Source organism: Chaetodon auriga, chromosome 7 (assembly GCF_051107435.1).
Source record: "Chaetodon auriga isolate fChaAug3 chromosome 7, fChaAug3.hap1, whole genome shotgun sequence".
Lineage (NCBI taxonomy): Eukaryota > Metazoa > Chordata > Actinopteri > Chaetodontiformes > Chaetodontidae > Chaetodon > Chaetodon auriga.
Genome location: NC_135080.1, coordinates 23,063,277 through 23,077,562, shown reverse-complemented (window position 1 = coordinate 23,077,562; position 14,286 = coordinate 23,063,277). Strand labels below are relative to the sequence as shown.

Here is a 14,286-nt window from a genome sequence, read left to right as displayed (position 1 = left end):
CTAAATTTAAACGTGGCATGATGCAAACATCTGCTCCGGGGTTGGGGTTGATCATGACAGGGACAACCATTTCAAACTTGACAGAACACCCCATCATAACAACTACCTCAGCCATGCAGAACAAGGAAAAACTACTCATCCAACTGTTACTATGTTGGCTTGACACAGTTTCCTACAGAGAACTGTCTACTCTGACAGTACAATTTGTGCACACAGTGCACACATGCACAGTTGGGATACCCAACTGTCAAAACACTGTTTTAATGAGGATGTCCACGATGCTGAGGGCCTATGTGAACATTTGAATTTGAACTGGCAACCCTCTGATTACAAGCCTGGGCATACAATGCTGATACATGATGTTATCTGTGGATTTGAGGAAGAGGGGATCTCTAATGTAAAATGTCTGTGATTATTCTGTAATATCTGTCATGCATAACGAATACTGACTTTTCTCTGTCCAAATGTTCTTCTTATGTTGACCTGAGAAAAAAGTGAGCTGTGGGGGTGACACTGGCAGTGTGATGACTCACTCTGCAGTGTCATGCAGAGGCAGTGTGATACAGTATATTGTGGAGACAAGCAGATGGCAGATTCACCAACAGACTTATTACTGGAAAAATGAGATGATGAAATGAGGCTTGCAGCCCGCTGTTGCCACTTTCTCCTCAGGGTTGTAATAATAATGCTTTATTCCCACCATCTGATTACTAACAAGAGAATATGGTTAATTCATCATTTCATGATTGGACTGTATCAGTTTTAATCACTAAGCTAGTTAGATGAGTCAATTTGAACGGCATCTGTTTTATATTTAGCTCTTCAAGAAATCACAAGAGTTTTTTGTTTTCTTTCTGCTCTAAGTATGAAGGAAGATATTTAGCATGTTTTGCTGATGTGGTAAAGTTGTTCTTTAAACCATTCTTTTAATGAAAAAAGATGATAGTCCCATCATCTGGAATGCATTTCTCATGATGCAGATGTCATCTATTACATGTTGTGCCACAATCTGTTCTCACAGAGATCTTTGGTGCTGTTCATGAAGGTTTATTGTTGTGAATGAATTCTTTGGTACTGTCTGTATCATTATTTGACATCATATTAAGCCTTCTGATTATTTGCAGAATATTAATTCTATGTCAATCTTCAGCACCGTTTCTTTTCTAAAATCCTTGAAAACTTGGTCTCTAGGCAACCTTAGATGTGCTGGATAATACCTAAGTATTTTTGATTTTCAGTCTGGCCTTCACCAGAAACACTCTGAGAGAACTATTCTCCACTGTTATTCATTATTAGTCTTGTATGTGATATTACTGATGTTTTTCTGATGTTCTTTGAGACAACTATTTCTGAAAAAAAAAGGAAAGTTTTCAAGCTAAAATGTTTCTTCAGTGGCTCTAAAGTGAAGAGTTTTCTGGTCAATGCTGTTGTCTTTACTGTGCTCTGTTCTTTGCCTCAGTGCAGATAACTGAATTAAACTGAACATTTATTTGAAATGATGTTCCATTAATAATTACAGTTGTGACACCTTTATGTAGATATTCAACTTTCAAGACATTATGTGCCATACTTTTGTCTATTTTTTCAAGTGTTCTTTTTTTTATTTACTCTCTTTTTGTTCTCGTCAAAAGAATGAATATTAATCATGATTTTTTTCTCATACAGTCAAAAAAATTATCTCCCGCGGGGAACTCATTAATATTATGCAGCTATGGACTTCACTTGATAAAACATGGGGCATAACCGATGGTTATTATCTCTTATTTCCTTATTTCTGATGAAATTAATGAGCCTACCGTATCCACTGATGATTTGTGGATACAATGTGTTCGACTTAACTGGTTTTCACTCAGGCACCGCTGTAGTCAGCTACAGCCGGCTCTGGAAGGGTCCTTTTACCCAGGTTTGAGGAGGATTAGCAGCCAACATGCCGACTATCGGAGTAAAAAGGGATCTTCTCTTCAAAGCTTTGGGCAGAACTTACAGTAAGTCATATTTACTACATAATCACGTAACTGACAGATTGTCTGCCTGGTTATCAAATATTATTTTGGCTCTTAAAGACAGAGGAAGTCAGAGTACTTCTCGAGCCCATTAGCCTGATGGTTAGCAACACAGCCGCTGCTCACGAGCGGCTAACTTTACCCTCTTATCTGGCTTTAGTCTTACTATCTTGAATGAGGAAATAAACGTTCTCATTTGAAATTCGTGGCAGAAAACTAAATGTATTATTTGCGTATTTGTGCTGCTGTTCATTCCAATACAAAAGTTGTCTTAGCTAGTGCTCTGACATGTGTGAAGTGGATGTCAGCGTGATTGCATCATCCCCCCCGCTCCTGTCATTTAAATGTAACGAGGCTGCTGTTCAGGAGCATCAATGGGAAGACAGCAACCAGTGTGTTTTTAACGGCATATGAAGCTGTTTGAAATGATGATGTTTGCTACTTGTTTTAGCCGATGAGGAGTTTGACGAGCTGTGCTTTGAGTTTGGGCTGGAGCTGGATGAAATTGTGAGTAAACTACATTCAAGGAGCTCAAACCATAATCTATCCAAATGCATGTGTCTTTTCCTGATTACAGCAGATGGTGTTAAGTTTGACATGTTATAGCAAAAAATAAATAACTGCATATGATGTCAATCATGACAGTTGACAAATCAAAATGTTCAATTTGAGAAGGGCCTGCTGCTTGTACATCTGTCAAAATATCCACTGAACTGTGACATGCTAGGTGAACTCACCTCTGACCCCTTTACAGACATCAGAGAAGGAGATAATCAGCAGAGAGCAGGGTGACTCCAAGGCAGCAGGAGCATCTGACATCATCCTGTACAAGATTGATGTTCCAGCTAATCGCTATGACCTGCTGTGTCTGGAAGGGTTGGTCCGTGGACTGCAGGTCTTCAAGAATAAGTGAGTGGTGTTTTGTATGGTGGAACTGGCACAGACACTACTGCTGTGATTGCTCTAGTCTATGTGAAGAGAGACTGCTAAATGCATGCCAAGCTCCCATTTAGCGCTGACACTGCAGAGAACCACTACAGTACTAGCATTAAAACAATCTTGTAGATTAAGGCATTTTTTTGGTTGTGCTTAAGTCAAATCCAGGTGCCTCTCCATCACTGATGTAGTGCGTACAGACTTCCTTCACTTTTGCTACAGAGATCATATTTGTGTTGCAGGTTGGAGGCACCTCGCTACAGACGTGTTATCCCAGCCAGTGGGGAGCCTCAGAAGCTGATTATTACTAAGGAGGTGAGTGGCGACATTTGTAATTTTTAATGGTAAACAAATAATCTGTGGCCTGAAGCGATCATTAGTTTGATTTAGGAATCAAACAAATCTGTGTGTTACCATCATAACCATTCAGTTTGTTACTAATATATGCCATATGCCATACTGATGCAGACGGCATCAGTGCGACCCCATGCTGTGGCAGCAGTGTTGAGGAACATCACCTTCACACAGGAGCGCTATGAGAGCTTCATCGAGCTGCAGGAGAAACTCCACCAAAACATCTGCAGGTCAGTCCAGCTCTTCAACTTCGAACAAGTTCACATCAGGAAGACCCTGTGTCACCTTCTGCTGAGTGATGTCATTCAGATGTAACTGTAGGAGGTGTGGTTACACCTGTGTAAGGCCTTGGCTGAACCTGTTTATATCGTCTTCATAGTCATGTTGTTCAGTGCCTTGTACAACCTGAACAACTTGTATTTTTGCTCATGCTTTGAACAGTTCAGTGGAAGCGCCGTACAGATGCTGTCACATCCTGTTGATATTTCTTTTGGCTACATGTTTTGTGTCAAGTTGATAATGCCGTGAGAATCCCAACACAGTGGCAATTTCTGAGATGCTGCAGCCACTTCATCTGTGGCACTTGTGCACTTGTGTTACAGAGCAGGTGTATGTAATCAAGTGGCGACAGAGAGCAAGCTTTGAAGAAATTATTTTATCATTGAACCAGTGCTGATTATGTTCGTTATCGATTGATCTGCCATTAACTTTCCCAATTAATCTCACTGTTTGGTTTGTGAAATGCCAGACAACAGTAAAAAATGTCCATCACAACTGTAAATACGCAGTTTACAGTGATGTAAGACAAAGAAAAGCGGCAAATTCTCAGATCTGATGAGCTGGAACCAGTAAATTTTTGGCGTTTTTGCTCAGAAAATTACTCGAATGAGTTTTTCAGAAAACATCATGACTCATTTTAATGCTATTCAACCATTAACTGTGTTTTGTGTGCAGGAAGAGGAGCCTGGTGGCGATTGGGACCCATGACCTGGACACCATCTCTGGTCCTTTCACATACACAGCCAAACCTCCTGGAGACATCAGCTTCAAACCCCTCAACCAGACCAAAGAGTACACTGCCACCCAGCTCATGAGCCTCTACAAGGTGAGCAGCCAGTTTCCTGGACTTTGGTTAGAGGAGACTTTGTCTGTTTCAGTGGTGCTAACTGGTATTGTTCTCCTGGCTTGTGCAGACAGACAGCCACCTGAGGCATTACCTCCACATTATTGAAGACAAGCCTGTGTACCCCATAATCTATGACAGCAATGGTATTGTCCTGTCCATGCCTCCCATCATCAATGGTGAGTACTTTCTCTACCTTCATCTGTCTGCCTTCATTTCTGGCTGTGTTTTCAGCCTCTGTTTCATACAACAGCTGTTTAATCAGAAGTTGTTTAAAAGTGTGGCCTTTGAAACATCTGACAGACAGAAATGTCAGAGATCTGACTTACCAGCAAGGAAAATGACACAGTTTCAGGCTTTTAAACAGCAAGAGAATGAAACAGTTTGTGTCTTATGATGGTAAATATTTAGTTCTTTTCTCCAGGGGACCATTCAAAAATCACTCTGAAGACAAAGAATGTCTTCATTGAGTGCACGGCCACAGACCTGACCAAGGTACACCTGAGGGCACAACAGAGAAATCTTTTATATGTTTTTCTGTGTTATAAGGATTTAAACTTGGCTTTGTTCTCACCAGGCAAAGATCGTGTTGGACATGATGGTGACCATGTTCAGCGAGTATTGTGCACAGCCTTTCACGTAAGTCCCATATCTGTCTCAAATTCTAGCTTTTCAAAAGACTGGAGTGTATGCGTAAAGCAGTGAGGGTGATACGTTCTTCTGTCTCTCACTGTCTTAGGGTAGAGGAGGCTGAGGTGGTGTGTCCGGATGGCAAGACCTGCATATACCCAGTACTGTGATCACTGCACTTATCTTATGTCATCTTAAGCTGTGTTCTTTTTTTCATGTGACATGAACTTCTTCCACTGTCTCCTAATTCTCTGCTGTTGTTCCTGGGTTTGTACTTCAGGAGCTGGCTTACAGGAAGGAGAAGTTGTCCAGCAAGTTCATCAATCAAAAAGTCGGCATTAAGTAAGTCATTTGGACCTACTCTGTCTGATAGTGAAAGCAAAAGATATGGAAAGTGACTGCAGATTTGTTAAGGTGCATTCCATTCTGTTTTGTCCTCTTCTGACAGCGAGTCAACCGAGAAAATCGCCCAACTGCTGACGAGGATGTGCCTGCTCTCCCAGGCTACAGGTGTTGGTGATGAGATCGAGGTCGAGATCCCACCCACACGCTCAGACGTCATCCACGCCTGTGACATCATGGAGGATGCCGCCATGGCCTATGGATTCAACAACATCACCCGCACCACACCACGCACCTACACTGTAGCCAACCAGGTGCCTTGCTTTTCTTTGGTGTATTTTGTGTGTGCGTAACCAAACGCTGTATCTCATCAGATACGGTGTGGTTTATTTATTTGTTCTCTATATTCACAGTTCCCACTGAATAAACTGACAGAGCTGTTGAGACAAGACCTGGCTGCTGCTGGATTCACAGAGGCCCTAAACTTTGCTCTGGTAAGAAAAAGACACACCAATACAAAGTCATTTGTGCTTACAAATGAAAAGCTGAATTCATAAGCAGTAAAACCCACAATTTCTCAACTCAGTACACTTTAGGGCTTTTGTTGCTACAAGCCATACTTGTACTTGTGATACTGCTACAGTACACTTAGCGAAATGCTAAACAGTAACAACATTATCCCCTGCTTGTCACTTGTAGCCAAAAAGATGCATTGTCGTTTCAAATGAATATGTTCCCTCTTTCTCCCTGTAGTGTTCTCAAGAAGATATAGCAGATAAGCTCGGAAAGAAGATCACAGAGACCAGAGCGGTTCATATCTCCAACCCCAAGACAGCAGAGTTCCAGGTAAAGAAGAGTGAAACTGGTTCTATAGATGTAACTCTGCAATGCTTTAATGCTTGCATGTTAGCATGCCCCGAAAATAATGCTGAGGGACGTAATTTGAAAGTTGCAATATTACTCTTCTGCAAACAAACGTGAAAATGTCCCGTCTTTGTTACTTAAATAGAACTTTCTCTACAAAAATCATTAAAACTCAGGAGGAAATTAGAAAATAAGGACAGTGAGGTAAAGTGCTCATTCAGTAAGACAGACGTTCCTGCAGAAACGTTTTGAAAAGTCACAAAACCAACCAAGTGATAGGCGTTTCCACACTCCCAAGTTGCAGAGTTATTTCTCCAGCAGAGGGCACTCTCTGCCTCTCTGACAGATTGTAGCTATGTGTCCAGCCTCACCATTGCTTGTCACCACCAGGTGGCGCGCACCACGTTGCTGCCAGGCCTGCTGAAAACCATCGCTGCAAACAGGAAGATGCCCCTTCCCCTCAAACTGTTTGAAATATCTGATGTGGTGCTGAAGGATGAGAGCAAAGGTAGGCGTCTGCATGTGTGACATCATCAGATCAGTTAGTCTTACATAACGCATACACACTGTATCTAATTTTTATATTAGCAGAAAAGAAATGTCACTTACTTGCACATGGATTTTGAATTAAAACCCAATATTGACTTCATATATTAGGAAGTCATTGGTAAAGTGCTGCTCTCAATGTCCCTAACTCTTCCTCCCTCTCATCTCATCAACCAGATGTCGGTGCGAGGAACAGCAGGCGTTTCTGTGCCGTTTACTACAACAAGAGTCCAGGCTTCGAGGTGATCCATGGTCTGCTGGACCGAACCATGCAACTGCTGGAGGTGAAGTCAGTCCGCGGGGACGGCTACCACATCCAGGCTGCAGACGGTAAGAAGGCTGGAGAGGGAGGGCGGTGGAAAGCAACATTCAGGTCGAGAGGAATATATTTAAGAGCGAGCTTTGCTGGTAAATATCTTAAGACTGGATTTGTACTGAGAGGAGAAAATCCCAGTGACAGATCTGAACTGTTAGATTGATGGTAGGATATGTTTATTTCTGAGACAAGCTGGTGAACAAATAAATCTGGGTCACGTGAGGTTGTTGAGATTATCTAAATCTGGTCTACGATGAGCAGTGGCTGCATTGTTGTTTGTTACGAGGGCATCATGTACTCTGTTTTACTGACAGGCCACAGTTTCCATGGCAGTGGCAGGTGCAATTTGGCCTCATCTCAAAATTAACTTCAAAGAATTCTGTGCAAGAGAAAAAGTGTAATATTGATGTAGGTGGCGTTACATCGTTTGTTTAGCAGAGAGCACTGACAAGTCGATATCAGGACTGTTACCGTTGAACGCATTTTGACTGAAATGTTGAACAGATTATGAATCTGAGTTGTACCAATGTGGTATGGTGACTGTCATGTTGTGCAATGAAGAAGGGACTGAACCCAAAATGTGTCTGGACATTTTATTCAGTAAACCATTGGTCACGCTATTGTTAAATCCAAATAGCCGCAGACTGTAACGCAGCATTATAAAGACCCTGAATACACACAGCTATGACAGAATAATTCAAATGAAAATGTGTAGTGTGCACGCTCATCCTCCGCCTCTTCTCCCGTCTCATCTGATGCTGTCTGGGACCATCTCTGTTTGGCTGTGCAACGGGACACAAGCTAACACTAAACAGATGAGGCTTATAGTCCAAACTACTGATGCTAACATGAGTAACAGTCATGCAAATGTCCCTCAAGCATTATTTCTGAAGCTCTCACTAAGTGACCACTTTTATCTGGTAAAGTCATACTGTTAGTGTGATTAGAGGCTGTTCGGTTGTAAACATCATACCTTACTCTGGTCATAGCTCGCAGGTCGAGAAGCCAACACAACATGCTCCAACAAAATGTTGGAAAAAGTACTTAATGATGAAAAAATACACATAAACATGAAGGTTTTTTTAATCAAAAGTAGTGCCATCACCACAGCTTTTGAGGTTCCAACTGGCCATGACAGCTGTGCAACATCTCCTTACAGTTTTAGCATTTTTAGAGGTTTTATTGTGGACCGGAGAAAATCAGAGAAGTACGCAAACAGACAACTGTACAGGGTTATAGTAGAACATGTTTGACAAGCTATGAATGAACAGATGTCATTTTTAGGTCCCCCACTGTGGGGAAACTATGCCCTCTGAACCAGAAGTCCCTCTAATCCATTTACTTTGTCATCTGTTCTGCCTCCAAAACCACAAAACCTTACCCTGATAAATCAGGATTCCTCTTTTCAGTCGATGAGGGAAACCAAATGGCATTGACGCACAGGGTTCTGTCATCATTTTGCTTAATAGAAATCAAAGGTGTCGTATCAGCACTCCCGGTTCATGGGTTGCTGGCCAAGAACTCTTCAGACAACTTCCCTGTGCCTCTAATGATGAAATGCATTTGAGTAAGAGTGCAAATTTTCAAAGGTTTTCTCTCTTCAGTCATCATGAATGAGGCGGGCCTGTCAGTTGTATTGCATCAGCAGTCTCCAAGATTTTTGATGAGCTTCACTCTGAAAGGCTGCTTTGCACGTTGATGGAGAACAACAATCCTGTAAACTGCAGAGCGCACGTTCTTTTTCACAGCGTGGCTTTCACAGCAGAGTTACATGAATCAGTGGTGACATGTGACCGGCACTATAATACTTGCAGTGAAGTTGCGCTTTAACTGCAGATAGAAGTGTGACTCAGGTGGGTTTCATCTCTCTGATGCAGCTGATACTTTTCTGTGAGATAAAGGTTCGACATAACGATCTGAAGAGGCAATCTCTGGCCCTGATATTCCCAGAGAGACTCGCATATATCATTAGAGTTTTGGATCCCCCGCTCAGTCCTTGCTCTCTCCATACTTTCCCCCTCTCCTTGTGGCTTACACACTCCAAGGTCACACTGCAGGATATCCACTGTGGCTCAGTTGGCCCATTCAGACTGCAAATCAATGGGCTCAAGTGTCGGTGAATGAGAGCAGTGAGGGAAAGGGAGGGCAGACACAGGAGCGGAACGAGGGATGAGATGAGACTGGATAGAGGGAGGGTGACAGGAGAGCGACAGAGCGACGGCTTGAGGCGTAAGCAAGAAAGGCTATGGGAGCGTGTAAAGTCTGCAGTGTGGGAGAGTGCAAGCGAGTCACGTCACCCACTGCAGTGCTGAGTAGCGAGACAGACTGGCACATACACCCCCCCACCCCCCACGGCTGCTTAGACTGTCCATCTGACAGGCACAAAAACACACACTTAAAAGGAGGCCGAAGTGGGCACGCTCTCACAGTATGCACTAATGCACAACACACTGGACACACACTCCCACTCAGTCTATCTTCTCTATTTTTTTTTCCACACTTTATGCACCATTAGCCTAATCCCCCGCTTTCCCTCCCATACACACATATGTCAGTGTGTCCGTAACCCCATTATTGGGTCATGACCTGAGTCTAAGAGCTCACCTGACTCAGACACACAACCTCAGGATGTGTCCATCAGCCGGGCGAAACAGCACTACAGACAACCCACCAGCCCTCCCGGCACACTGAGAGTGAGTGGCTGAGGGAATACATGTCAGCTGAGTCAGAGGGGGAGCAGATAAAAGAACGAGTCAGGGGATCAGAGGTGGGGGAAGAAACCACTTAAGAGACAGATGCCTGTGTTTCACTTTACAAGTGTGTCCAATGTGTTGGACCATATACACCCTTTCATAGGAAAGAGTGTTCATGTGACTCTCTTGGTTAGCAGTGATGTTTCTCATTCACACGTCCAGTTACAGAGAAACATTATCACTCGTTTGAAGTTGGTATTTTTGTCCAGTATTAACTCTTTTTTAAACTCTGTTTTTGGTCTCTACCTACACCGAAGGGAAGTATCTGTGTGCTGTTTGGTGCTGAGCAGGTAGTGTACAAGCTGTTTTTAGAGAAAATTGCTGCTGTGGCAGTTGAAACAACGCAATGAGAGTGCTGAGAGTGAGCCAAAAAGTAAAGTTGTAGCCAGACTGCTAAGCAATGAGCTGCACGCTATAAAGCTCTGTAAAACTGAGGGGAGCAGCAGATTCAGCTGATAATTCTCTGCAGGTTCTTCACATGAGCGACCCATTTCACATTACCACATTGCTTTTGATACATTATTATGATATTATTGATTATAGCCACTTTCTTTAAGTGAGAGATATACTAACACAATGTTGGTTTAGGTCTTTTTAAAGGATTTGTTGACAATAACAAAAACAGAATATCCTTTAAGTAATCGTCTGACTGCCTGCCTGTTGTTCAGACTTTGAAACCATCAGACTTTTGTTTTAGAATTGTTGCTGCGTAGAGATGATGCCAAAACTATGAAAACAAGACCAGGAATTACACTGGAACACATTTCAGCATTTTTGTCTAAAAATGTAGTCTTTGTAGCATGGAAAGTAGGAAACTAATTCTTGATAGTCACAGATGCTAGTAATCATTTTAGGTGCGTTAGGAGCTCTTTAGTGCAGGGTGAGACATTTGTTTAATTTGTTTTGTGGCTCTAGTAAGAACCTGTGTGAATTCTCTGTCCAGAGGTCTAGAATAGCAGTAAATGATGGCAATATCAGCGAGTTGATGCAACCGTCTAACCCTCCTTTCTGCTGAAAGCTTTGCTGAAAGTTGGAGGAGAGTGGGTGGAAAGTGGCCCGGCTCAAGTGTAGGATTTTCATTGACTGATTGGTTATTTAAGATGTACCAGAGCTATTTATATAGTTGCCATGGCATCCCGCTCATGGTACAAGTAGATGACGTGTGAACCGACGCAAGCACATTCCACCGATTTAATACACCTGACAGACACAGAACAGGAAAAATGTTAAAATGTCCCTGCTTTAGGTGCCTTTTCACACACACACACACACACACACACACACACACATACACACGCATATTTCACACATATCATATTTCCATCATTTTTGGGGACATTACGTAGACTTACATTCATTTCCTGGAGACCTACCCCGACCATAACCACTACTTGCCTCACATTAACCCAAGTCTTCACCCTAAAATTTAATGATTGACATTATAGAGGGACCTGCGTTTTGTCCCCATTAGGAAGGCGAGTCCCTACTGTGTGACTGATGTCCCCACAACATGAGTAATACACATCCACACACACATCTGAAAGTACAGTACATGTGTTTTATAAGCCTTCATACATAGTGATGAGTGAACATCGAAGCAGCGGACTCTGGAACCCATTAGCAAGGCAGCGTGGGAAGCAGCGGTGCACTATGGGAGAATGCCATGTCTCTGTGTGTGGGGCTGTTGTCATGGCAACCCCTGTATCTTGTTAAATCTCTGACAAGACCGTCTTTCTGTCCGTTTGCTCGTCAAGTGAGCAAACGCCTCTCACATCGACGAGCGTGTGTTCATCTCACTGTCGACGGAGGCTTTTTATTCCCCCCGGACTGAAGTGACCTTTACACACACAAACCAGAGCATCAGATTTTAATCAGAGGGAGAAATGTGTGTGTAAAAGTGGCAGAGACAGAAGATGTAATTCTGGTCACACGGCCCGCAGAGGTAGTTGCTTCAGAGTAATGACCTGTGACACTTTCACATAAACAGTCATCATTTCACATGAACGTTCCCTGTCCAGAGCTTTTGTTTTTTCACTGTTCTCGGAAAAATTCTCTGGCACAGGAAGTGATGCCTTTTGGGTATTGGGATTGTTTGGAATAAATTGGTGAACAACTGATCTTTGTTAACTAATGTGGGTGAATAAATAATTATCGAGAGAAAAGGCAGCACAGTAGTGCCCACGCTATATGATTGACTCATACTCTCTGCGATATGATGTGCAAAAACCGCTTCAGCTGAGCGCTCGACACGAACGACGTCATCAGTACTGAAAAATGAATGCTTCTGCAGTGATGTGCATATACATCTCGGTTGTACATGTTGCAACTATATAGCGGCACGAACATGATCCAAGAACCACCCAGAACAAACAGATGGCCTGTTAGATAGTAACACACCGGTCAGAAATAGTTTGCCAGGATACAAACAGATTGCAAACAAGTGGAGGTGACGGTTGTTTTAAAAGGCTACAAATGGATGTGATGCGCCTTGACAGTCTGGGCTTTAGTAAGAGAAGAAGTAGTCAGTGCCAGGTGTAGGTGTTATCACCAAATGTTAAAAACCCAAAAATGCACTTGCCTGCAACTGCCTTTTCTCTTAAATTATTCATTTCTCATATTCTCTATATTCTCTGATTTCTTTTTTCTCTTAGATTCCACCTTTTTCCCCGGACGCTGCGCAGAAATCTTAGTCCGTGGAAAGAGCGTCGGCCGTCTCGGGGTCCTCCACCCAGACGTTATCAATCGCTTCGAGCTGACCATGCCCTGCTCAGCCCTGGAGATGGACATCGAACCCTTCCTGTGATTTCACCTTCCTAAACCTAAACCTGTGCTCAAAAATCATTTGTATTCTCAGATCAAAACAAAGCAATGGGATTCATGGGAGAAAGATGAGGTTTGGTATTTGTGAAAAGGATAACGGATGTTTGACTATTCCGGTTGCAGATTATCTGTCACAAAACAAACGAACAAAAGCAAAGGACCAAACTGCAGCATTATTATGTGCAGCCAGTGTGTTTTATATATCAGTAACAAGGCTGTTTTTACTTTAAGTCAGAAGAATTAAAAATTAACAAGACTCCATTGTGCTTGTGACGTGAATGGTGTGCATCTGTGTGTGGGCTTGTACATGCATGCCTGTTCTTAATTTAGTTTACTTGTGCCTTGGGGTTGATGCTTGGTAATTAAACTCAGTGACTCATTACCTGTTGCTTTGTTGCCTTGGTTCTTCCAGTGGCCACACTGCTGAAACCACCCTCACACATGACGTCCCCATGCAGGAAGTCGTCAAGCACAAGTTCCCCGTGCGAGACGAATCCTCGCAGGCCCCGTCCTCCCGCCCAGCTTCTACAAAGACTGTGTTTGGTGACATGAGCACGCCAGCCGGCCTTAAAGCTCTCAATGATTTTCTGGCAGACAAAAGCTACATGGAGGGCTTTGTGGTGTCCCAGGCAGACACGGCGATGTTCGATGCCATCCCTTCTGCTCCCTCACCCACCTTCTGCCACCTCAGGCGCTGGTATAACCACATCCAGTCCTTCCAAAGGGAAAGAGCCAGCCTTCCATCAGCTCTGAATCAGTTTGTCCTCCCAGCTGCTCCCCCCACCTCGACAAACAACACCAGCGATGTTGATGACGACATCGACCTTTTTGGCTCGGACGACGAGGACGAGGGCGCAGAGGCAGCCAGGATCAAGGAGCAGCGCCTTGCCGAGTATGCCGCCAAGAAGTCCAAGAAGCCAGCTCTCGTTGCCAAGTCATCCATCTTGCTTGACGTCAAGCCCTGGGACGACGAGACGGACATGAGCAAGCTGGAGGAGTGCGTTCGCTGCGTCAGCATGGACGGGCTGCTGTGGGGGCAGTCCAAGCTGGTGCCGGTGGGCTACGGCATCAAGAAGCTCCAGATAGGATGTGTGGTGGAGGACGATAAAGTGGGCACAGATCTGCTGGAGGAAGCCATCACCGCCTTCGAGGAATATGTTCAGTCTGTGGACGTGGCTGCCTTCAATAAGATCTGAATCATGCGAACACAGAGCAGATTCACTGAATGGTACCATCTGATGATTTTCTGCTCTTGGTTTAGGATAGAGGATGTATATGAAACACAATGTTCAACCACTATTCCAACGTCCATTAACACAATAACCAAAGCTCAGGTCCTTCATTTGAAAAGACTGTTTATCCTTTGATACAAGTACAAAAGATTCTTGCCTTCAAACATCGAATAAAGCCATTCTCACTTCTGACAGAGGGCTTTGAATATTTTGTTTTTGTAGTGAACGCTTTTATCAGGTAACAAGTGCGCAGACTTCCACTGAATCTGTTGATGCTTTGCTGTCAATTCGTTTTTTGAATTCAAACAGTTGAAATTGTTGCAGCCAGTAGCCTTCCATATGAATCTGAGCCGTGCACATAAAAAGC

The 14,286-nt window shown here is 43.4% G+C and overlaps 1 protein-coding gene and 1 pseudogene across 2 annotated transcripts; both read left to right on the top strand.

Annotated features, from left to right (window-relative positions):
• Positions 1–1,837: 1,837 nt before the first annotated feature.
• farsb (phenylalanyl-tRNA synthetase subunit beta) lies at positions 1,838–13,068 on the top strand. The gene is made up of 17 exons (XM_076734743.1): positions 1,838–1,985; positions 2,455–2,510; positions 2,758–2,912; positions 3,182–3,254; positions 3,408–3,523; positions 4,248–4,398; positions 4,487–4,595; positions 4,841–4,911; positions 4,994–5,055; positions 5,156–5,207; positions 5,327–5,388; positions 5,495–5,702; positions 5,802–5,882; positions 6,142–6,234; positions 6,643–6,760; positions 6,976–7,128; positions 12,519–13,068. The coding sequence occupies exons 1-17, from the start codon at positions 1,928–1,930 to the stop codon at positions 12,668–12,670; spliced, it is 1,770 nt and encodes a 589-aa protein (XP_076590858.1). The 5' UTR covers positions 1,838–1,927; the 3' UTR covers positions 12,671–13,068.
• Positions 13,023–14,106, top strand: LOC143323109 (elongation factor 1-beta pseudogene; annotated as a pseudogene). Its single transcript, XR_013077387.1, has one exon. The product of XR_013077387.1 is annotated as an elongation factor 1-beta pseudogene (transcript).
• Positions 14,107–14,286: the final 180 nt, after the last annotated feature.